General features: G+C 47.8%; 1 protein-coding gene across 1 annotated transcript; it reads right to left on the bottom strand.

Moving 5' to 3' along the window:
• Positions 1 to 6,463: 6,463 nt before the first annotated feature.
• Positions 6,464 to 22,392, bottom strand: LOC1275819 (laminin subunit alpha). Its single transcript, XM_315098.5, has 12 exons — positions 22,065 to 22,392; positions 20,055 to 20,349; positions 19,837 to 19,983; positions 17,994 to 18,230; positions 17,744 to 17,914; positions 17,434 to 17,650; positions 17,158 to 17,367; positions 16,819 to 17,091; positions 16,605 to 16,742; positions 7,710 to 16,540; positions 7,102 to 7,632; positions 6,464 to 7,033 (listed from the first exon to the last, which is right to left on the bottom strand). Exons 2-12 carry the CDS (start codon positions 20,280 to 20,282, stop codon positions 6,902 to 6,904), a joined length of 11,115 nt encoding a protein of 3,704 aa, XP_315098.4. The 5' UTR covers positions 20,283 to 20,349; positions 22,065 to 22,392; the 3' UTR covers positions 6,464 to 6,901.
• Between the last annotated feature and the right edge of the window lie 109 nt (positions 22,393 to 22,501).

The following is a 22,501-nucleotide window of genomic DNA, read 5'->3' as shown; positions in this document are numbered from 1 at the left end:
AACGACAAAAAGAAATAACTCAACATTTATCAATGCAAACTGAGAAAGCATTCCAATCGCACCTTTTGATGAAAACTGTTAGAGAGGCCTGTAGGTTGATCTGATCATCCAGATAGGAAACACATGAGAATAATTTGACATCATCAGCAAATATTAAGAAACTCATAAGTACGCCATATAGAAGAAAAGGAGCAATTACTAGCTTGTTGAGCAGTGTGGCACACTAAATATCTTATAGAACCAGAATCCATAAACCAGAAAGATACGATGGTGGCCAGATTAATAGCAATAATATAAGTTATAATATATAAGATCAGGAGCTTCAAAGGAAGGATAACTATATCTATGCACCGATAACCATGGACGATTATTGTCAACTTGGCCATATCACTCTGTGCTTGACCTTTAAGCTATGCATAATTACCAAGAGCGTTTATATTCTTCGCCCTGATAACTTAATAAAATAAAGAATAAAAGGCTCATGTATATGTTTTTATTTGTTTTTTTTTACTGTAAGATGTGGATCATTTACGGTTGTGAAGCAGACGCGGTTTAGGCAATTGGTATGAATCTTTCGTTCATTGTCCTTCATTTAATTTCATTAAGGTTTTATTAACACGTGAATGTATATTATTCTTGTAATTAAGACTCAAATTTGTTTTATTTATTTATTTTATTTAAAATTAAGACTCATATTAGATATACTAAGCACTTTAGGCTAATTGGCCAATATAAGTATGATTACAATTACAAATCGCGAATGTTGGTAAACAAATTACACTGCCAAACTTAAGGTTTTTTTTCGCAATTCGAACGTTTTTTAAAAAAAAAACTTGTTTGTTCTAGTCTTTTAAGACTATTTAAATTTTGACATCCGTTGTAGTAAAGTTCTACATTTTTTGAATTTACCGTATTTATGTCAAGAGTAATAAAAACTATCTACTTTCCAAACGCCCTAATTTGGCATAATGGCAATGCGTATAGTGCTGCAAAGAATGATTACTGTGAAAATACTAATACGCCAAAGGAAAGGCAACAGAAACGTTCATTGTTAGTAATTTTCAATAATTTACTAGAGAAGTACACAGGTGTACCGATAATCAAACTGAAGTAAACCAATGTCAAATTCAAACCTACTCTTTAATATTAATGCATTTTAGAAGTTGTCAAATACGTACCCAGAAGTATAACTTAACATACTAACTTTTACATACTTCAATATTTGTTTCAAATGTAACAGAGAATGTATGAAAGCAGTGATAGTTTCATTCGCATTGAATTGCAGTGTAAAATAGCGAACCAAAACAATTTTGTCACTTTTGCCAACAGCCCATTCTCGCCGCCATATACTAATTATAAAGCTGCACTTAATTTGATTAATAGTCAATATTTTACGCTTCCCCGCTACTCCAACCGACTCGCACCCGACCTGACACCGACCCCATGCAGTCCGGCAGCCGCTGCATAGCGGAGGTTGTAATGAATATTCAAATTAATTTCCTATACCGTGTATTATCAGTGCGACCACTGCTAGCATGGGGCAGGTGTTCGGGCGATCAACCATCGCCACATGCGGCACACACACACACACGAAGCCGTCGGCACACATACGGTGAGCTGCAGCAGCCCTGAGACTTTCGTGCGTGCACGTTTTAACAAGAGTAGCGAAATGTCGAACCTGCACGAAAGCTAGAATTAAGTTGTAATCTAATAATAAAAACAAAACACAAACTTAATGCACGCTAATCTGCCCCCTCGGAGACTTCCTACTCGCCTGGAGAGAGCGAGAGCAGCTCCGGGCGAACCGGCTCCGGTTGGCCACGGGGAGCCATTCGCCCTGTCCTGTTGCCCTGTTTGGTTCACCTCGACGCTGAAGGTCGTATTTTGCGCTAGTAATTTTTATTTTCTATTACATTTGCACCTTATTTATTGGTGTCTCCCTCATCCCCTCATTATCCTCCAGCGTTTCCCTTCCTGTTCCCGCTAAAACCAACCTGTACTCGGGCTGAGTCCAGCAGGCCGTGTGGTGGCAAGCAAGCATAAAATGGTGCAATAGGGCTCACGGTCCGATTCGTCAACCCATTCCCGGTGGGCACTCTCTCGTTTTGCCGTTTATCGATCGCGTACGATCAAACACATCCATTGATCGGAGGACGTACTGTAAATGTTGCCCGAACCCTAAAGCTCAAATGAAAAATGTCAAACGGCAACCCTTTTGCAGAAGGAATTAATTTTATTAAATCATCACCATAACCATGTTAGCATTGTTACGGATGGTTACGGTGGTCGTCAAATGTTACCCCGCCGTTTGTTTGCCCGAGGCTACACGAAAGGAACACCAACAGCATCACTACCATCACCACCACCACCACCACCGCCACGAAGGAAATCAAGGGTCTGTTGCACATGGGTTGCTTCCGTTCCGTCTCTGGCTGTGACGAGACCCTGTTGCTATGTAGCCGAACGTGTGCTCAATTGGCAAGATGGTTTGCGGCCTCAAAGGTAGCTGCTGTTGCGAGCATGACTCCATTTCTTACGCCGCACTTACGGGTCACTTGGACATGCGAAGCGGTAGTCCTTGGGTTGGAATTAAAAGCAATGCTTGTTTAACATAGGTCGCGCCAGATCTGCCATTTCTCGCTCACGAACCCGTGCAGCGGTTCCTTCCCTGCTGCCCTGTTGTTGCATTATGCCATCACCATTAGAACCACCGATCGTAACACCAATAATGGCGGGATCGCATCGCTCTTTTATAATCGATGCTATTTGTTAAGTGTCTAGCGCTTTTGATTGAATCTAGAATGTACAATACATCAACGTTTTTGCTACAACAAAAAAAGCACATCAAGCTACATGAGCCTTCTACCGCTACCATGAAGCGCATGAGAAATTTTAAACCTACCAACGCTGAGTCGATCCTGTGCATCCGTCAGACCAATCCGTCCAGTATTCGTCGCACTGAACAAAGCGCGCTCGCTGCACGCTATTCTACAACAAGGTTGCATCTTTAGCTTTCAGCAACATCATGTGCACAATTTTCCTGCTTCCTTCTGTCTGATCTCCCTCAAACACCCTGTCCCTTACACCCCGTGTACCGTTTGGTCATTTCGCAACCTACGCCTGACGCTAAACGATCGAGAGTGAGCGATCCGAGCCCACGGTTCACCTATTTCTCAATTGGTCCACCATAAATTACGATAATAATAAATAGGTAAATACGCCGACGGGGGCCGCGTCTTTAGCCCGGCTCGAGTCCGATAAAGCTTTATGAGCTGCACAGCGTACCAGTATCATGGTGGTCTCGCAGCGCTTAAACCGTTTGTAACGACCCGTCACCGGAATCAGCGGTACGAAGTGCATGCACTTTTAGTATGATCCAGTGCATATATTTTGGATTGCAAATAGCATCTAAATAGCTAGAATAGCTCATTAAAAAGTATCGTACAGTATGTTGCTGATTAGGCACTGAAAACTTCTATGCATCGTTGAATCGATCGTCACTGCATTAGCTAGGCAAACGGCAATGTCTTACAGTAAATGGACCTAATTGATTTTTGTACCTTCACTGTGGTCCGTAACGTGACTGAAAACGGACCAGCCGCTGATTACATTCAAGCAAATGGTTGAAATAAACGAAAAACTACTCGTACCATTAAGCTAAACACCCATCCGACCAAAGAATTTAAACTATGTGCATCTTGAGGCAAGAGTACCTCTCGAGCACAACAACAAGTGCAAACGTGTCGCAGTAATGTTTAATAGCGTATCGTAAGTCGCAAAGCAAAGATTTGTTACGTATCGATCCCGCTGTGTGCACATAATTTGCGTACGCGCCTCCGGTACTGTTGACGCTTTCACAAAAGCGTCCGGTCCACCGGCACCACCACTAGCGCCTGCCCTGTGTGTAGGACGCAAAGATACGCACTAGCCCTTGCGCGAACCGGGCGAACCTCCTTAAACATTCATTCTGCGGTGGCACATTAATCTTTTTAAATTGACTTTATCTAATCGATTTATTTATTATGCTTTATAGCGCTGGTAGTGCATTTGCATCCCGTTTAATGCAACGCTACTAAATCTCACCACTTTCACCCCTCCAACTGTACACCGCACGTTCTACGTTCGTACCTTTGGCAACTGCACGGGCACCGTACTCGTGCCTAATCTAGGTGCCGTCTTTCATCTGCTTTCGTCTTCGGTTTGCATTATCTGTTTTGCTTCACCCGCCACACAAATGACCATTCATTTTGACGTGCTAAAGCATCCTGCGAAGCAGCATGACTCGTTACCAGCCTAGCTGGGAAAACGAGTTTGATTAACACGTAAATCTGTTAAAGCTGGATTGATAAAATCTTAACACCCAGACGGCTACCATCCTGTACCGTACTGGATTGATACATTTCGTTTTGACCGTTACAGGAAGATAGCACGGAGCGTTATTAATCTACTCTTCTAAACCTGAGTACAAAGTATGGCAAAATATTGTTTAATGTACTTGCCAGGTGTTAATGTTGCATTCCACTAGACCTTGTTATTCCAGATGTAGTAAATGTTCAACTACATAGTAAAATAAAGTACAGGAGATAACAAATGCAGGAGCTAGGAGACATTTATCGACTGCAGGCCTGTGAGATTGCATATGAGTAGATAATGAATGAGATGGCATCGTAATATCAAAAGTAGTTGAAGAGCACATTCTCTACCCAAGTGACATTTGTTCCAAATTTTTAACCATGATGTGCTCGAATGGTGCTTGAGATACCCAAAATTGAGGATTTATGTGTAATAAACCGTGTAGAAAGCGTCCAAATTTGTGCGTGCGAATGACCTTCTTCTATTGGATGATGCCATGGCATTCAATTCGTTTTAGATTCATTTGATTAAATATTCGACAAAAAAGGAGGTGCATTTCGTACGACGTTATTTCGTGAAAATTCGGTCGTTTTTGGTAAAAAATGATTACACGAAACTAAAAAAAGCAACAAAAAAGCCACATCACATTCGATTTTAACGGGCTTGTTTTAAAAGTCTCTTAAACTGATGCAGTTTAAGGGAAGCTTAAGGAGCCAGTTTAAGGGAAATAACTCGGAACCCCGATTTTGGTAGAACTAGTAAATGTCAATTGGGTAGTATAACATCATCAGCGCAGTACAAACGGTTTAAAATACATGCTGCATCGTACAATACATCACTATTACCCTCAGTTGATCGCGATCCTAATCATTCTTTTCTTATGCACAGACATACAAAAGGCACACTGTGTCAATGATCTAGCCTTTTTCTAAATACGAGACTGTCATTTGTGGATTATCATGAGCAGATTTTAACACGGTGCAACCTTCTGCTAGAATTAGTATCTTATATTACGATGGAGCTTTGTCATCTGGTGCATATAAATAAGCTGTACTTTTTATTTCCCTCATGAACGGGCCATGTCACGACGACGTGCTTTGTTGTGAGTAGCGAGAGATATTATGTATTAATTTGAATGCATGGCGCAAATAATAAGATTGTTGATGGAGCCGCTATAGTGAGACATTTGGAGCTTTTGCTGATTGATGCCCATCATCATATTGTTGTTCCATCTTCTGGACCGGTCTGGTGGTACAACCGTCAACTCGTATGCCTTAACAACATTCCCACTAAAGGCTCAAGCCCCGAACTGACCACGCCCCTATACGTAGGATTGATTATCCTAAGAGGTGAATGTCAGCCAAAAGGTCCAAAGCCTCTATAAAACAAATAAAAAAATGATTATCCTGCTATGAGTAATCAGTAAGTCACTGAAAGCCAAGCTCACTTGCGCTGGCCTGAAAGGCAGGACTTGACCGACAACGATTGTTGTTGTGCGAAAAAAAATAAGAACAATAAGACACTTCGGGCAAGACGGCTCCGTTTTCGAGCTATACAACAGTTTTGACTCCTCACCACTTTTTGTGATGCGTTTGAATCTGGGATCTTGGTGGCGCTAATAAATACTCAAATAATTGTTGTGGATACATGTGGCCTCACATTATGTTTGCAAAACTCTGCGCTTTACAGGGGTTTTCAGGGATTCTCATAAAGGTTGGGACACTTTCTTGAACTCTTCCTATGGGAAATGACCTTTGTCCATTACCTTTGCAAAATGTTTGTTTTGAAGATTATCAGCCTGCTCTAAAATTATGGTGGTAGATGCGTTAGTAGGAATTTAAGGTCCTAAAATTTACTTTATTTCGCAATATTTTGTATATTGTGCGGCAATTTCTCTAACCATTCTCACGAGCCGTATGTTTGGCGTATCTTACCTACATTACAACATTGGCTAACTAAAGTATAAAATCACATTTGATTATTTAGAATTCTTTGGAAAAATACGTAGACATAGAGTCACCTAAGAAAGAAAGTATTACTTACCACTTGTTCTAATTCTCCTCAAAACAACATTAACGAAATGTAAAATAAAAAAATAAAAAATCTACTGTTATTGCTCAAACTGGGGAGATTTTATTGAAATCTGGAAAACTACATAAAATCAATATTGAATTTTGGGTTGTATGAAAAATTGATCTTTCCATCTGTAGCAACAATAATGACACTGGTTAACTGCATTGATCATTTATGAAAAAAAGAGGAAAAAAGAAGTCGCTGGATCTGGTTGTACTGGATACTTGTTGAGTAAAAGAAGAGTAAAATAGAAATACAAAGAAAAGGAAAGAACATTGTGAAATCTTCGCTTAGTGTGTTTTTATCCAAATTAGAGACGTCCATGGTGTAGCAGCATTTTCATTATCATCATCAGTTGCTTCCTGTCGTTCATAATCACATTCCAAGGTACGTTAGCCAAATTCGTTATTCAAAAGGTCGTTTGTCTATTGAAGTCGTTCAAACGTCTATTCAACGTCCAGATTGATCTGTTTGTTTAAATGGTCGGGCACACGCCTGTCTGCACATTGCCGACCGTCATCTTTGGTGTAATCTGTTCAACCGTATCACGAACCTTCACGTTGCGTATACATCCCTGGAAAGGTACTCGCGCAGCAAATCCTCGAATCTGCAAGCCATAAAAAATTGGTTAGATTTATGTTGTATACCTCATATGACCAGCCTTCAGGTACTTACCCTCTGTAAGTGAGGATGTCCGCCCAGGAACAGCGGTCGTGTGGTATCGGTCGACGGGGAGCGTGCATCACCGATGGCAGGATTCGAACTGACATCGTTCACCTTGATCGTGATCACGTACTGCGACTTGATAGCGGAAACTGTGCGCCACTGGCCGTCGCAAAGATTCTCCTCCGGCAGTGGCGTGTAGGTGGCAGTGAACGGCTCGTCGCCATTGTTCACCGACAGACTGATCGTGCCATTGATCATCTCCAGCACGAAGTACGCCTTGCGGCCGTGTACGGACATAAGCAGACCGCTCTGAGCGCGCGGACGAATGTCCATGCTGACGGTCAGCTCATTGCCCACCTTGAACTTATCGTACAGCTTGACGAAACCGCCACCATTGCCGAAGAACGTTCCCGTTTCGATCTGCGTAGAGCAGGGAATCGTGCGGGTAATGTTCGAAGGTGCGGCTAACGGGCGGCCATTCGCTTCGATGTCGTTAATGCATCCAACGAATTGGTTTCGCTCCAGCACATTTTTGTCCATCTGTGAAAGGCAATCGTTACATTAATCTCATCCTGCGGACCATTCCATTGCCGCAGGGCCTCCTGATAACTACTCACCTTAAGATTAAGTGCCACCTCCTCATAATTGTCGCCACTTACACCACCGACAAACATCGGTGCCTGCAGCGCCATGGTGCGCGTAGTGCCGGAAGATTCACCTTGCGATTCGTCCTCGCTATCCACTACCAGCTTGCCCTTGTTGTTGTGGCGCGTAAAGTGCACCGTGTGCCACTCATTGTCGTCATACCGTCGCTCGGACGACATGTTGGCCGATCCGGACCCACAGTTAAACGAGTGGAACACTTTACCATCGCGCAGATGCAGCGCAATGAAGTCCGTATGGCGCGGATCGGCCACGTAAAATAGGACGCCCTCGGGGAACTCCGTCTTGAAGCTGAGCGAGAAATCGTACTGCCGTTTGTTCTTGAGCGGCACTTCGCTGAACTCGATATGGCTGAACTGTCCCGTACCGAATCGATAACCGGAGTCGAAGTCGACATCCTGATCTGGTGTGACCGGTAGCCTGCACACTGGCTGCGGCTCATCCGGCCTAGGACGTCTCGTTGTTGTAGTGGTAGTAGTGGTAGTAGTAGTAGTCGTAGTGGAAGATGGTGTTGTGACACTGCTGCTTGTCGGTGCAGGTGCCGCACTCGGAGGAGCTCTCGGAGCACCGGTCGTTGGCTGTCTACCGTAATCCGGTGTTCTTGTATCCTTATCTTCATCCTCGTCGTACCTGCCGGACTGGTCGCGATCTGCATCAAAGCGGCTTTGCACAAATACCTCGGGATCCTTGCCATCGTTCGGATAGTACAGCGGCACATCGCCAGCTGCAAACAGTTCCCGCGAGCACTGATCCAGTACGGCCGACTTCTTGTCGGTGAGCGTAGCGAAGTTAACAATATGTCCGTTAACCGTAATATCACTAATGCATCCCATGAAATAAGCATTCGACGCGATCGCATTAGTTGCCGTGACATAATTCTTCGGCAGCCCTCCGAAGTAGATGTCACCGTTTTCAATGTACAACGGTTGCGGCGGATATTGGCTAAAGTGTGGATCGTCATCGTCCACCAGCAGCGTCAACCGATCGTGATCGTGGGCAGCAGTTAGCGCGTGCCATTCCCCATCATTGTACGTACGATCCCCGGTGGTAAGCTCCATGCCGGTACTGCTCAGCACTAGCACACCGTCCCGCAGGGCCAATCCCAGCGTACCGCTCTGATCGTACGTGGTGGTGTAGAAGAGCACTCCGTCACTTTGGGTGGTGCGGAACTTCAGATTAACCTGCAGACTGTTCACCGAAGCAACGCCCGGCTGGCTGACGTAGCCAAACTGGCGCGGCGGGAACGACACAAGCGGTGAGAACTTCATCGGACATCCCGGCCGCACGTCGAGGGCCTTTAGATTAATGCTCAGATCCACTTTGTTGCCCAAAATGTACACATCGTCAATACAGCCGTCGAAGCCCTTCGACGTAACCTCCGAGTGGTTCACTCGGCTATGATAACCACCGAAGTAAAGTGCTTCCGAGATGTGCAACTGCTGGTGATCTGCTGATCCCGTCTGCTGGAACACCTCACGATCGTCCACGGTCAGCTTGCCGATGTTGCCATCCCGCTCGACGGAAATCTTGTGCCATTTGTCGTCATTGAACGCACTGCTCGATCCCATCGTCACTGCCTGGGCGTGCTGGCCAAGCTTGAACTGGAACACTACCGCACCGTTGCGCATCTCGACCGAAATGAAGTGTTTGTTTTTGCCCGCATAGAACAGCAAACCGTCACGCGTCTCTGGCGGTGCCTTAAACTGGAACTGCAGCTGGGACTGCTGCTTGAACGTGTACGGCTTCGAATCGATTGCCACATAACCGTTGCCACTAAACCGGAATCCGGTCGATGGGTTCTCCTCGTTGCGCAGTGACTCCCGTTCAGGCGATCCGTACACATTCTGAGCGTCAATAAAGTTCCACAACCCTACATGCTCGCCACCGATTTGCAGTTGCTCGATGCGGCCATCAAACTCGCTCGACTTCACGTCCTGCGGCATGTTGTACTCTGGCGGATAGCCTCCAATGAACAGTTTGCTGTTCTGGTCCACATTGAACACGTTGTACGCTCCGGGGAGCACCTGCTCCTTCGTATGGAAAACATCCGTACCATTGTCCAGCTCTTCGCGGATAATAAGCTTCACGTTGTTACCGGTACGCTCCACGATCGCCTGGTACCACTTGTCGTCAGCCACATACTTTGGACTGATCACCTTCTCTGGATCATTGCCAAGATCGATCGACAGCACCGGGTAGCCATTCTCAATCTCCAGTGCCATGTAATCATCGCGTGAGCTCTTCTTCGCGTCCGGCTTCACTTCATTGCCGAGGTACAGCACGAAGCCTTCCGGTTTGTCCGTGCGGAAGAACACGGACACGTTGGAGTTCGTAGCCATCTGGGACAGGCTTTGCGGTGGCTTTAGCTCCACCGTTGTGTTGGGGTGGAATTGCATGCCGACCTTAACCGTGTTAGCAACAGATCGGGCCTCTCCGATCTGTCGCTTGAGCGCCTCCAGCCGATCGCCAATATCGCTTACGATCGAATCTACCTGGTTCTGCTTCGTGTCCAGCTTCTCCACCAGCTGGCGGATGTTGGGAATCATCGTTTTGAGCCGCTCAATCTGTGTCGTTGCTTGCTTAATGTCCTTTTGCGTGTTGTCCACCTCTTTCGGCAGTTGTTCCGCCATGTACACACTCTTGGAAAGATCGCTGATCATCGGGTCCAGTATTTTAAGCGAGTTGTGTGACTTGGCCTGCGCTTCGATTGCCTGATCGCGTGCATTTTCCCAACTGTCCGTGTGCGACTCCTCCGGAATACCGTCCAGAGCGGCATTGATGGAGTGCAGCATGTCATCGCTGTGATCGTTCTTCTCCTTAATACCATCGACCGTATCGATCGACTGCTTGCTCTGTGGCTCAAGTTCCGTCTGCAGGGTGGTAAACATACGGCGAGCCTCGCTGAGCAGCTCACGCGAAGCAGCGTCCGATTCGGCCGCTCGGTTATCGATACCTTCCGTCTGGTCCGTCGCCTTCTGTGCGGTGAGCGTAGCGTTACGAATGCCATCCCCAGCCTCCTTAACTGCGTCCACAATCTTCGAGTGAGCCGTTGCAGCCTGCAGCGCCGTTTCCGAGTTGGCCGACACGTCGGAGTACTTATCCGACAAACTACTGGCTTCAATCGCCAAGTCTCTTGCATGGGCCGATGCACGTTCGATCTGTGGATTTAGTTGCTGGTACTCATCGTACGAATTCGGCAAGTCATTATCGACGGCGTTATTCAAATCGGTAAGCTCTTTGTTCACGTTGCCCAGCTCCTTGTGCGTGATGTCAATGTCCTTCATGATGTTGGACGAATTGGCCAGCAGCAATTTGCTGTTTTCAATGTTCTCGGTAGCTTCCTTCGCGTGGGCCGAAACCGTGTCAAATTTCGTATTCACTGAACCCTTGTTTTGATTGTTCAGCTTCGAAGTGATGCCACTTTCCTTCTCCACCTTCAAGCTCCAAGTGTAGAGGTCTTCCAGCTTCACATCAAACTCGCCAATGTCGTGCATCAGCTTGGCCAGCTTTTCATGTTGTGTCTGCACCGGTTCACCAAACTGTTCCACCCGCTCCAATAAGCGTGTCGCATTCTCCAGCTGAGAGTTGAGTGACTCTGGTGTCGTCGAGTATTGCTTAATATTGTCCAGATAGTGCTTTGCTTCAGTAAACGCTTGGTCCAGCTTCGTAATTTCAGACGATCCGAGATTCTCTCCCAGTATCATCACTTCGTCAATGGTGTTCTTCGTGTTGATGTGCACCAGCCGGCAGTCGTCCAGCACGTTTGATGCAGCGGCCAGCAGATTTTCGCTATTGGTGGAAATGTCCTTCGCGTTCTCGTCGGCATACTGAATGCGACGGTCTAAATTTTTCACCTCCATCTCCAGCGATTCCACCTTCTGCCGCGACGGATTCAGATTGACACCATGCGGATCCAGACTGCGCACCTTCGGTTCCAGCTCATCCACCATATCATCGAAGTATTTCAACTTTTGCGACGTGTAGTAATCGTCCGCGATCGTTTTGATGTCCTGCAGCACCGGATCAACATCGAGCTTGAGTCCGTCCGTTACATCTAACAGTGCATGGTGGCATACGTCACACTCCTGGCAGCCAGTGTCCGGTATCAGCACCCACCGGTACGGACAGGAATCACACTTCTCACCCACCACACCCGACAGACACTCGCACTGGCCGGTCAAAGCATTGCAACCCAATCCTCGAGAGTAATCGGTGTTACACGAGCACGGCACGCAGCCCTCCTCCGAGTAGTTCCAGTAGCCGGGCTCACAGCGATCACACTGCCGTCCCGTCACTCCCGGTTTGCAGGCACACTTGCCAGTGTGATCGTCGCACTGCGAGCTATTCGATGCAATGCCACAGTCACACGGCGTACAGCCACGTCCCGATTCGAACCCATAGTGATCCTCCTCACAACGATCGCACTTTTCGCCGATCACATTCGGCAAACAGTTGCACGTTCCGATAAAGTTGTCGCAATAGTCCATACCGGTCTTATCGCAGATGCAACTCTGGCAGTCCTTCAGATTGATGGCATCACCGTAGAAACCAGGCGCACACAAGTTACATGCCCGGCCGTACGTGTTGTTCAGACACAGCAAACATTCGCCCGACACCGAATCGCATGCTCCCGGTTCCTCCGCATTGATGTTGCCCGAGCAGTCGCACGGTTTGCAGAATTCACCCTCGACCTGAGGTTGTCCATAGTAGCCTGGCGCACAGCTCTGACACTTTTCCCCATGGTAACCCGGCTTACAGGCGCAATGTATCTCATACCCATCCTCAGACACCTCGCACGACGTGGCAAAGTTGTTCGACTCCACCGGCAACGGGCAGGCACAGATCATACAGTCGTTCGGTGTACCGCGCGTAGCATTACCGTAGTATCCTTCAATGCACTGATCGCAATGTTCGCCGGTCGTATAATGCTGACAGTCGTGACAAATACCAGTGTTACAGTCGCAAGTAGCCGCATGCCCATTACACTCGCACGGAATACAGTAGCCAAGGTAAGGCCCGTTTGGATCCCGATAGTAGCCCGGTGCGCAGTCTTCGCACGACCGTCCCGTGTATCCCGGCGGACAGTCGCAGTTCTCAACCGCCAGCTCGCGATACAGATGCGGCTGATCCAAGTCGTCATGTGCCATCGTTAGACTGACGTCCGAGATAACCGTCGCAAGACCGTTCTCCCAGTAGGACGCCCGAATATAGATATTCTTCAGATCGCGCAGCAGCATCATAAACTGTTCTCGGCTTACTGGACCACCGTCCGCCGTTTGGAAGTTGCTCTCCACCATCTCCACGCTGCCGCTGAACAGTTGATTCGACGACGGTTGCCGGTAGCTCTGGTGCATCACCTCCAACTGCTTGCCCTCGAGTATGACGTCCGCACCGATCAGCGAACTGCCGAACAGGCCGTTCGTGAACAGGATTTTGTACGTCAGATAGCCGCCGTACGCCGACAGATGATTGTTCAGATCGAACAGGTGATCCAACATGCCGAAGTAAACCATGCCGGCCGATGGGTCGCGATTGTCGAAACTGCTCAGCGACACCTCGGCGGACGTTTCGTTCAGCATGATCTCTTCCGTCATGACCCACGGTGTGATCGTGACCTTGCCCCCGGACAGACGAATCGTATTCACCGTCATATCCTTCATCATGCTCACGTTGAAGGGGCGCAAGAACGCCGTCTGGCAACGGCTGGTATGTCCGAAACAGAAACACTTGGTACATCCATCCGGATTGCTTGCCTGCAGATTGTACGTACCATCCACGCAAGTGTTGCATTCCCGGCCCTGCACGTTCTTCTTGCAGAAACAGCTCTCATCCGTCTGGTCGCAGATTTCGAACGTGGTGCCGCGGATATCGCAGTGGCACGGCTCGCAGTAGGGGAAATTGAAGAATCCATACTGGCAACGGTCACACTTACGGCCGACCACATTCGACTTACACTCGCACAAGCCGCTCTCCATGTCGCACTGCAAGTTATTATTCGCCACGCCCAGGGGATTACAGTTACACTCCTCGCAACCGATTATCTGATCAAAGCCGAACGTGTACGGTACGCACTGATCGCACTTTTCACCCGTCACACGATCGGGGCACACGCACTCACCCGTATCCTTGTGGCACTGGGCGGTCGATGGGCAGTTGCACGGCTTGCAGTCCGGGAATCCGTAGAACCCAGTTTTGCACGCCTCGCACTTGCGCCCAATGATGTGTGCTTTACACTGGCACTGGCCACCGAACGGTTCACACTCGAAGCTTGTCGAGCCGAAATAGTCGCAGTTGCAGGGCAGTGCACCGCTGTTGTAATCGGCGGTAAGCGAAAAGACGGCCTTCTTGCAGAAATCGCTAGCATTTGTCTGGATGTAGAAATGGTCCTGGCCACAGTTCTGGATGAACGCGTTCGTCTGGTCGAACGTTTCCTCCTGCAGCAAACCGTTGTGGAACTGGTCGGCCGGCACGAGCAGAACGTAATCCACCCACAGCCGCGTGCTGCCACCGTTAAGGATCGTAAGCTCAATTTTATCCTCCAGATCGAACTCAATGTATCCGTTGTCCTGCTTCAGCACCTCTCGGCAACCACTGTTGGCCGGGCAATGGCGAACCACCAGCCGTCCGACATAGTTCTGTCGCTCCGTCTCAATTCGATAGTGCACATTGTATGCGGGGTGATCGGGCTGGAAGAACTTCACGATCAGCACGTACCGATTCGGATACTGCACCTTTGCCTTGATTGTCACATCCTGGAGGTTTTCATTGAGCAGGATCAGCTTGGTGTTATTGTCCGACACTTCCCGGGGCATTTCCTCCGCCACAAGGTACTCATTTTCCGTCTCGAACTCAATCTTCTTCGAGTCCGGCGCTGTGCGGTAGCTTGTCTGCACGCACTTACCATCCTGCATCACGCACACCGAGCTCGGGCGGATGTAATCCGTTGACCAGTCTTCGTACGGTATGGCCGTGACCGATTTGATCGCTGTCGCACTGGATTCGTCCACACTTCTCACCAGGATCGGTTTCCGGTTGTTCGGATCGAGGAAGAATATCTTCTCGCGCGACTCCCGATCGATGACTGGCTGCCGGCAGACGGTGGTGTACGTGCACGGATAAACCGTGGCCGACCCGTCCTGATCTAGATCGCCCACCAGATTGACGTGCAGGATGCCCACCTCCGGGTTGTTACGATAGGTGATGTAATCTATGACCACAACGTACCGGCCTGCATGTGGCACCTCCACTGGGTAGTACAACTCCCGCTGCGTTTCCACCAGCGTCGGCAGATCCTGCTCCTTCAGTTCGTGCAGATGCTCAAAGTCTTTGAAAAATTCCACCGGCTTGTAGCTCTGCCCATCCTCAATGATGAACGCTTCCGTCTGCGGGTTGTACGGCGCAACGCTCGGGTACTGATAGTGTCGGCACAGGTTGGGATCGTTAAACTCGCACGGTGTTTCAATCTTTTTCGTCAGTATGGAAGCCTCATAGTACGCGGCCGGAAGCAGCACGAAGTAATCGAGGAAGACGGTCTTCTCCGTTTTGATGCTGATAGTGTAGCTGCCCGGGTCCAGCACCACCGGCGATGGAACCTCGCCACGCGCATCAGACACCGTCACAAACTCGGGGTTTTCCGTGGGCTTGAACAGCACCTTTGTCTTCTGCTCCACCTCCGTTGGATTGTCCGGTGTAATGAGAATCGATGCTACGACATTGTCCGGATTGGGATTCTTGTACCGTATCACCAGCCGATACACGGACGACTTCAGCACCCGTACCTCGTTGATGACCTCGTTCTGCAGCGATGACATCACGGCGTACCCGCGGCTACTGAATCCGGGGAAAATGTCCTCGTGGAACTGGTAGCGCACCTGCGCCCCGGACTGCGTATAGCCATCTTCGTACTCAAACTGGTACTGGTACAGCGTCGGGTAGTAGTGTGTGGTCAGCGGGTAGGAACAGGTGCGGCCCGAAACGCGCGGATGACACCGGCACTGGCCCGTTTCCTTGTTACAAACATTGTCCGCCGCACCACCGATATCGCAACCACAATCCTTACACCCGAACAGGTTCGATCCGAACAGATCAAACGTGCCGTCCTTACACTCCGTACACTGGCGTCCCGTTACCGACGGTTTGCAGGCACACTGGCCCGACTTTGTGTCGCACGTGTCGAGCGCACCGATCGTACCATCGATAAAGCACTCACACTCCTGGCAACCGTGGGGATTCGAGGCGGTAAGATTCCAGTACAGCGGACGACACTTGTCACAGATTCGGCCATGTACGCGCTCCTTACACTGGCACAGCTCACCAGCCGGTACGGAGCCGCACCCGGCAAAGCGGGGTATCACACCCGCCGGATCACAGTTGCACTCCTCGCAGGCCGGGAAATTGTAGAACCCTTCCCTACACTGCTGGCAATTCTTGCCATCGAAGTTATCCTTGCACTGGCACTGTCCATCGTTGGTGCAAGATTTGGCCAGTGAACCGTACGAATCGCAATTGCACGGCAAACACTCCGGGTACTGGTAGTATCCGGCCAAGCAGGCCGTACACTGTCGGCCACCAAAGTTCTCCAAGCACGAGCAGCGTCCCGTGATGTCACAAACGGTCGATGTGCTGCCCGCACTAGAACAGTTGCAAGGCACACAGTCGGGATAGTTGTAATAGCCAGGAATGCACTGATCGCACCGAGGACCACCGTAACCTTCACGGCACAGGCAGGTTCCGCTGTTCTTATCGCACACCTCGTCCAACGTACCGCGCACATCACAGTTACAGTCTGCAAGGAGTATGATTAAAGTTAACTACACTGTGCGAAACATCAGCCAGTCATATGAACTTACATGTACAATCCGGATACCTATAAAACCCGTCCTTGCAAGAATCGCACAGTCGTCCAGCGAAGTTGGGTCTGCACTGACACTGACCGCTACCCTCGTCACAAACACTGTCCACCGACCCGTGCATGTTACAATCGCAAGCTGTTGAAGAGATAGCGATCACGCACATAAAAAATCATATCGCACCAAGTTCATGCTTCCATTCCGTTGTACTTACGATCGCAGTCCGGGAAGCCGTAGTACTCCTTGGCGCACTGCTTACAATGCGGCCCGTCAAAATTGTGCTTGCAGGGACAGGTACCATTCACCGCCTCGCAGTAGTATCCGATCGTGCCGTTCAAGTTGCACTCGCACTGCCGGCAGTTGGGATACCCAAAGTGGCCGTACGAACAAGCGTCACACAGCGGCGGCTCAAACTCAGCCCGACACTCACAGCGACCCGTTTCCTCCTCGCAGTTACCGGTCGAGTAAAAGTGATCGCAATCGCAAGCTGTAAGCGAAACATCGGATTAGCTATTGCTTCGAGCCGTGGTTACCCAGTGCGCTTGTTACTTACGCTGGCAAACATCCGTTTCGTTCCAGAATCTACCGTACGGGCGATAGAACTTGTCCTCGCACTGGTTGCAGTTAATGCCCTTCGTGTTGTGCTGGCAGTTTTGGCAAACGCCGCCACCCTCGTAGTTTCCATGGATGTCCAGCGACAGACCCTTCTCATCGATCTCCTCCGAGTAGATACATTCATCCGAATGTCCATGACAGTTACACGCTGAATGGCAAGAAAGAGAAGTTGAATAGGGGAATTTCTTTGCTACATAAACCACCAATTACTTACGTTCACACTGGAAAGGCCTTGCGTTGGTGTTCTGTCGCCATTTCTTCTGCTGGAATCCGGGACAACACTCGGCACACTGAACGCCGCACGTGTTATGCTGACATTGGCAGGCCAGAATGCGTCTCGGCGAGCGAGGATCCAGTACGTTACACGTGTTAGCATGACCGTTGCACACACAACGTCCACCGATCGAGATATCTTTGATCGAGTAGAAATACTGGAAGGGATTGAGACAAGATGAAATAAGTTATTCAAGTGTTGAAACAACTTTTAGGACTCATTGGGCCGCACATTGTCCTGTTCAACTTACACGTCTCGTAACGGTTGGGTCCTGGCGCGCTACGGACATAAGATGTCCGAGCAAGTTCTTCGTACGCAGCAGACGGATGCGCACGTTCGTAGCTCTGCTCCATTCTTGCAGCGTGGACGAGTTGAAGTAATTGTTCGCCGATGGACGATTGTTTAGCAAACGAATCGGGATCTTGAGGGGTAACACAAACGTGGATTACAGTCATAAATACAGCATCGATTCCACGATCGATCGTGCGATCATCACCTACCTCACCACCCTCGAGGGGTACAATCTTCGAGTGGTCCATCGTACAGATAACGTCGTCATCGTTCTGGAGCGGTTTCAAACTGTCCGGCCCAAAGTACGTCACGCAATCAGTGGGTGAGTCGGAGAAGTGTTGCCAGGGTGTCCACGTTTTGCCGTAATCGCTAGATTTCTCAAGCGACCACAATCCAGGACGGGGCGAGTTGCCCATACGAATGAACAGATAAGCCACGTGGAATTCCTTAACAAATGAAAAAGTATAGGACAATTGTAAAAGAGAAGAAGTGTGGTAAAAGAAAGGCAAAAACTCGGTTCGGGTAGTTCAGATTACAAGAATGAAACAAAAATGCAAGCATAAACTAGAATTGCGCCGACGAAGCGCAGCGACGATGGACTGCACATCCAGCTGGTTGTGTCTATGTGCCAGTTGCAGGGAATTGGAGGTAACACGTTCTAGCGGACCACCCTGGATATGCATAATAATAATAAGAGTAGTACTCATTGCAGCTACTGCCAAGCAAATCATCTTACAATGTCAAGTTTACGCTGTACTCATCAACCGACTTGCGGTGTCCATTTAGCAAAGACGCTATTAAACTGCACATCGCTGCAAGGCGTGTGCATAATTTAAGCCGCTTCATGCAAACGGAAATGAGTAGATTGTTGTGTTATCGCAGTGTAATAATGACTATAAATACCAATTAAAACTACTCTTGCTAAGAGAGAGCAAGACTTTGGGACTAAAGCTAACAGAATGAATGGGAGCAAATGGTTCTTGTTACAAGCATTCTTTATATTAGTTAGATTTGTTCGTGGGTTGGGCTACATACTACTTTTTCTTCTTTTTGGTGACGCAACTACTTAAGATGGTAGCTAATGGGCTAGGTTATCTGTAGTATGTTCGTAAGAAATAGGCGGATCGTGTCTAGAACGAACATGTTTTTTAATCTTTTCCTAAGCCTTTTTACGACTATTCAATCAGACCAGCTCGGGACTGACTAGTGTTTTGTCCATTCCACTTTGTGGAATGTATTCCACTTTGTGGAATAGGGATCCAAAATTTATAACAATAGCCGTAGGGATTTTTAAAAGAGTAACAATGTTAATGTTGTCTGTAGTTTAGTATCTATGGACATCATGTGAATATCTGATCATTAATTAATAATGATCTCTTTAAAAAATGAGTTTTGAGTGCTATCGAATTATCGTATTTAAAATTCAACATGCTGCATAGCTACATAACAAAACCTCCAGCTTATGAGTTAAATCAGCTTGTGTAACTGCTTTCTGTTGGGAAGCTCTTGGCAATCTTCATGTGCTTCCATTCTCGCAGCATAAGGAAGTGAATGGAGTGTTCTAAATTGATAAGAAAAACTATGTGCCGCTGCCGAACACCAGCCTCGGTCAGCATAGACCAGCAGCATAAGCACCAAGAATAGCACGCTTATCAGCAAACGAAAAGGAACTCGAGTTCAGGCAAGTTATCACAACCATCCCGCTGGGAGTCAAATGTCACCAAGCGCTTATCAAGACGGGATGTGTGGCTCTTGTTTTCCGACCCGCTGAATTCTCATAATTTCCGTTTTAATTCCAATCTCCATTCATACATATGTGGCTACCGCCATATGTTGTGCTACACCATCGCCGTAGCAAACGAAACGTTCCAACTATAGACTTTGTGAAGTTTACATTAGCCGTTTACAAGCAAACAGATATCTGTTTGCAATACTGCCGAGATTATGTCATCCTTCCTGCCGCTGGTGCATATGGATTAGATCATTTGCCAGACGGTGTTCACTGCGGTGAGATGGTTTGATGGTGAAGTTTACACTCGCATCTTTACTTACCTGATCAAAGTCGATCGTAAGGTTAACTTCGTTGTACTTCATGCCACGAGACAGCGGGGGACTCTGCCACCAGTTTTGCGTACCATCGATGGCATACTCCGGCGGGTGACTTTTGTCGGGATCGTTCGGATCGCAAACATCGCAAACCTTGCATTGTGTGAGGGATTACGAATGAAAATAAGGATTCTTTTTTACATACAATTCGTCCCAAAACTTACCTGTCCCTGGATGACCGAGTATTGGTTTTGATGATCATTTTCAGTGTTTGCACCAACCAGTTTACAGTACAGTTCGGGCCCATCAGTACCAACGCCACACGTGGCACTGGCAACAATTCTTCGTCCCTCGGCCAGATTAAAGTATGGTGGCGTAAGCTCCGATCGGGCCGTTCCGATGGTTAGCACCACCAGGACGGTGATCGAGGCTAGTGCTGTGATGCCACCCATCTCAACCCGTCCGATAAGCGGACTATGAGAAGGGGCTATCAGACCGCTCCAGATGGACGAGACAATGCTAGATGGAGCAAATATGAAATTTTAAAATAAAACGTCGCATCTTTGTGGTGGTGTATATAACTTGGTGAAATATGTACAACATTTAGTTCCTGTTTTGAAAAAACAAATCTGAAACATCTGCATGCCTTATCGTTGAGAGCTGAGACATCCGTGCTTTACAATTTCAACACAATTCTGTAGCCTTTCCAAGCTCACTGTCCAGCGTTTGACGATCGATGATCTAACACCATCGCCAATAGTCGACGTCTATTTATACACGGGTGGCACAGCGATATCTGAACCAACATTGGAAAATAAACAAAAAAAAACCCCACTGGAACTGTGCGCTCAGAAAATGAACATCTCGGTGTAGTGCTGCGGCATACATTACTAAGAACGCCTTATGTGCATGATTTCATCCCAAAACATCTCGAAGCTCGAAGCGCAGAGAGTTGCACACTCGCGTCAGTTACGCGAGCAAACAGAAACAAATCGGGAACCCATATGCAGCATAAAGTTCTAAATTTATCCACACGGTTCCATCTGGAATACAGACGGTTTGTGCGTTAATGTAACTTCTAACAAACGGTGTCCGAATCGTGGTGGAAGAAAACAGGGCGTACTTCTTTTGTACAATCCCTAGGCATGACTTGAAATCCTACCCATACGCAAAAGGCTCCAGTATTGGTTCCGTTTACAAAGATGATCGTACGCATAGGCAACTTACGATCATCTATTCGTTTCTTCGTAGCTGTTTTTTTACATTCTTTTGAACAAACGCTTCGAATCTTCCCAAACCCAACGACCTACTCGCCACGCTGCAACGCATCCATTCATTCAGCACGGATTGTGTAGGTTCCTGCTTTGCTTTTCCCTGTTCTTCTCGGAGCAGCTTGGAATGTTCTTCTGTGGCCGGTTTTGAAACCGAGGCTTATGTTTTCATTTCCATTTCTATGGAGAGCTATGCTCACAGGGAGAAGCGAACATAAACCGAGCAAGTTAACAAAAAAAAACACTCACACACACCCCTGAACCCACCGCACGATCACCACACAGGGGCAAGATTGCAGACGGGTGGGTGCTACAGACAGTGCACGAAGACGACACACTGGTCGTCTGGTGGAAGAGCAGCCAGCCGAAAAGAAACCACCGGGACCGGGCGCGGGCAGGTCATTATCGTTGTCGACTTCTTCTTCGTTTTCATGTATTTTTACGGTCACATTTTGAGGGATGTTGTGCCTGTGCGGGCAAAAGGGTGAGCTCGGTTGGCCGTTTGCGGTTGCAGGCGATTCGATGCACCACATGCTAGGATGCTGCCCCTGCCGCTGCTGGTGATGGATTTTGTGTTGCAGCCATTTCGTTTCTTCACGACGCTGCACTTTTGGCGAGGTTTCCTCTTTCAACTCACTTTTGGTGTGCTATTTCTCAAATTATCGCAACCTTTTTCAACCAGCGTACTAATTGTGTATGGTTCTCGTTCGTTCTTCACAAGGCACTGTCTCGCTCTCGCTTCTTCAATTTGCATACCGTGTTAGATGTATTTTGCACCTTGCACATACTTTGCTTGTATAAACTTTATACAACCTTCTTTGTAAAGCTTAGCACATCTCTTTACATCTGTACATATTATCACTTTGATCACAAATGTATTATATCTTCCAAACTTTATCTAATTGCTACTTTCCAAACATGCACCGTAAATTCTATCTAACTATATATTTAAATGAGCTTTACCTCGTTTCACTGCACAGCACACTAGCTATTCAAAGTTTCTTATCGCTTGGTACCACGGCACAAGACACAGCTTATCTCACACACACACTTCCTGTTGGTTACTTTACACTTCTTTTCTTTTTTCTTTTTTTTCTGGCTTACCCGACCGGGACGGGAGAACCGGATCCTTCCCGTCTGCTCGGTTCGATCGTTCGCGCGTTTCTGAATCTTTCGGTCCGTGCGCGACGCGGAGGAACCAGTCCCAGATCGGCAGGCGCAAGACGTTCTCGGGCAAGCCGAGCGAGGCAGCGCGCTTTATCTGTTGTTCTTCGGGTGCGCTCCACGCTTCGTGTTAGACTTTTTTTTTGTACGATCGTTTCATGATCCCAGGAAATGAAAAAAAAACATCATGGTGTTTTAGTATTATGATGTATAAAGATGTGAAACATTCATAAGAT

Source organism: Anopheles gambiae, chromosome 2 (assembly GCF_943734735.2).
Source record: "Anopheles gambiae chromosome 2, idAnoGambNW_F1_1, whole genome shotgun sequence".
Taxonomy (NCBI): domain Eukaryota; kingdom Metazoa; phylum Arthropoda; class Insecta; order Diptera; family Culicidae; genus Anopheles; species Anopheles gambiae.
Note: the sequence above shows the minus strand (reverse complement) of the source record. Positions and strands in the feature narration are given on the sequence as shown.

Coding starts and splice junctions, on each gene's coding strand:
- LOC1275819 (XM_315098.5), bottom strand. CDS start 20,282: ATGGGTGGCATCACAGCACTAGCCTCGATCACCGTCCTGGTGGTGCTA. Junction 17,915..17,993: donor TACCCCTCGAGGGTGGTGAG/GTAGGTGATGAT, acceptor TTACCCCTCAAG/ATCCCGATTCGTTTGCTAAA. Junction 7,633..7,709: donor AGGTGGCACTTAATCTTAAG/GTGAGTAGTTAT, acceptor TGCCTTTCACAG/ATGGACAAAAATGTGCTGGA.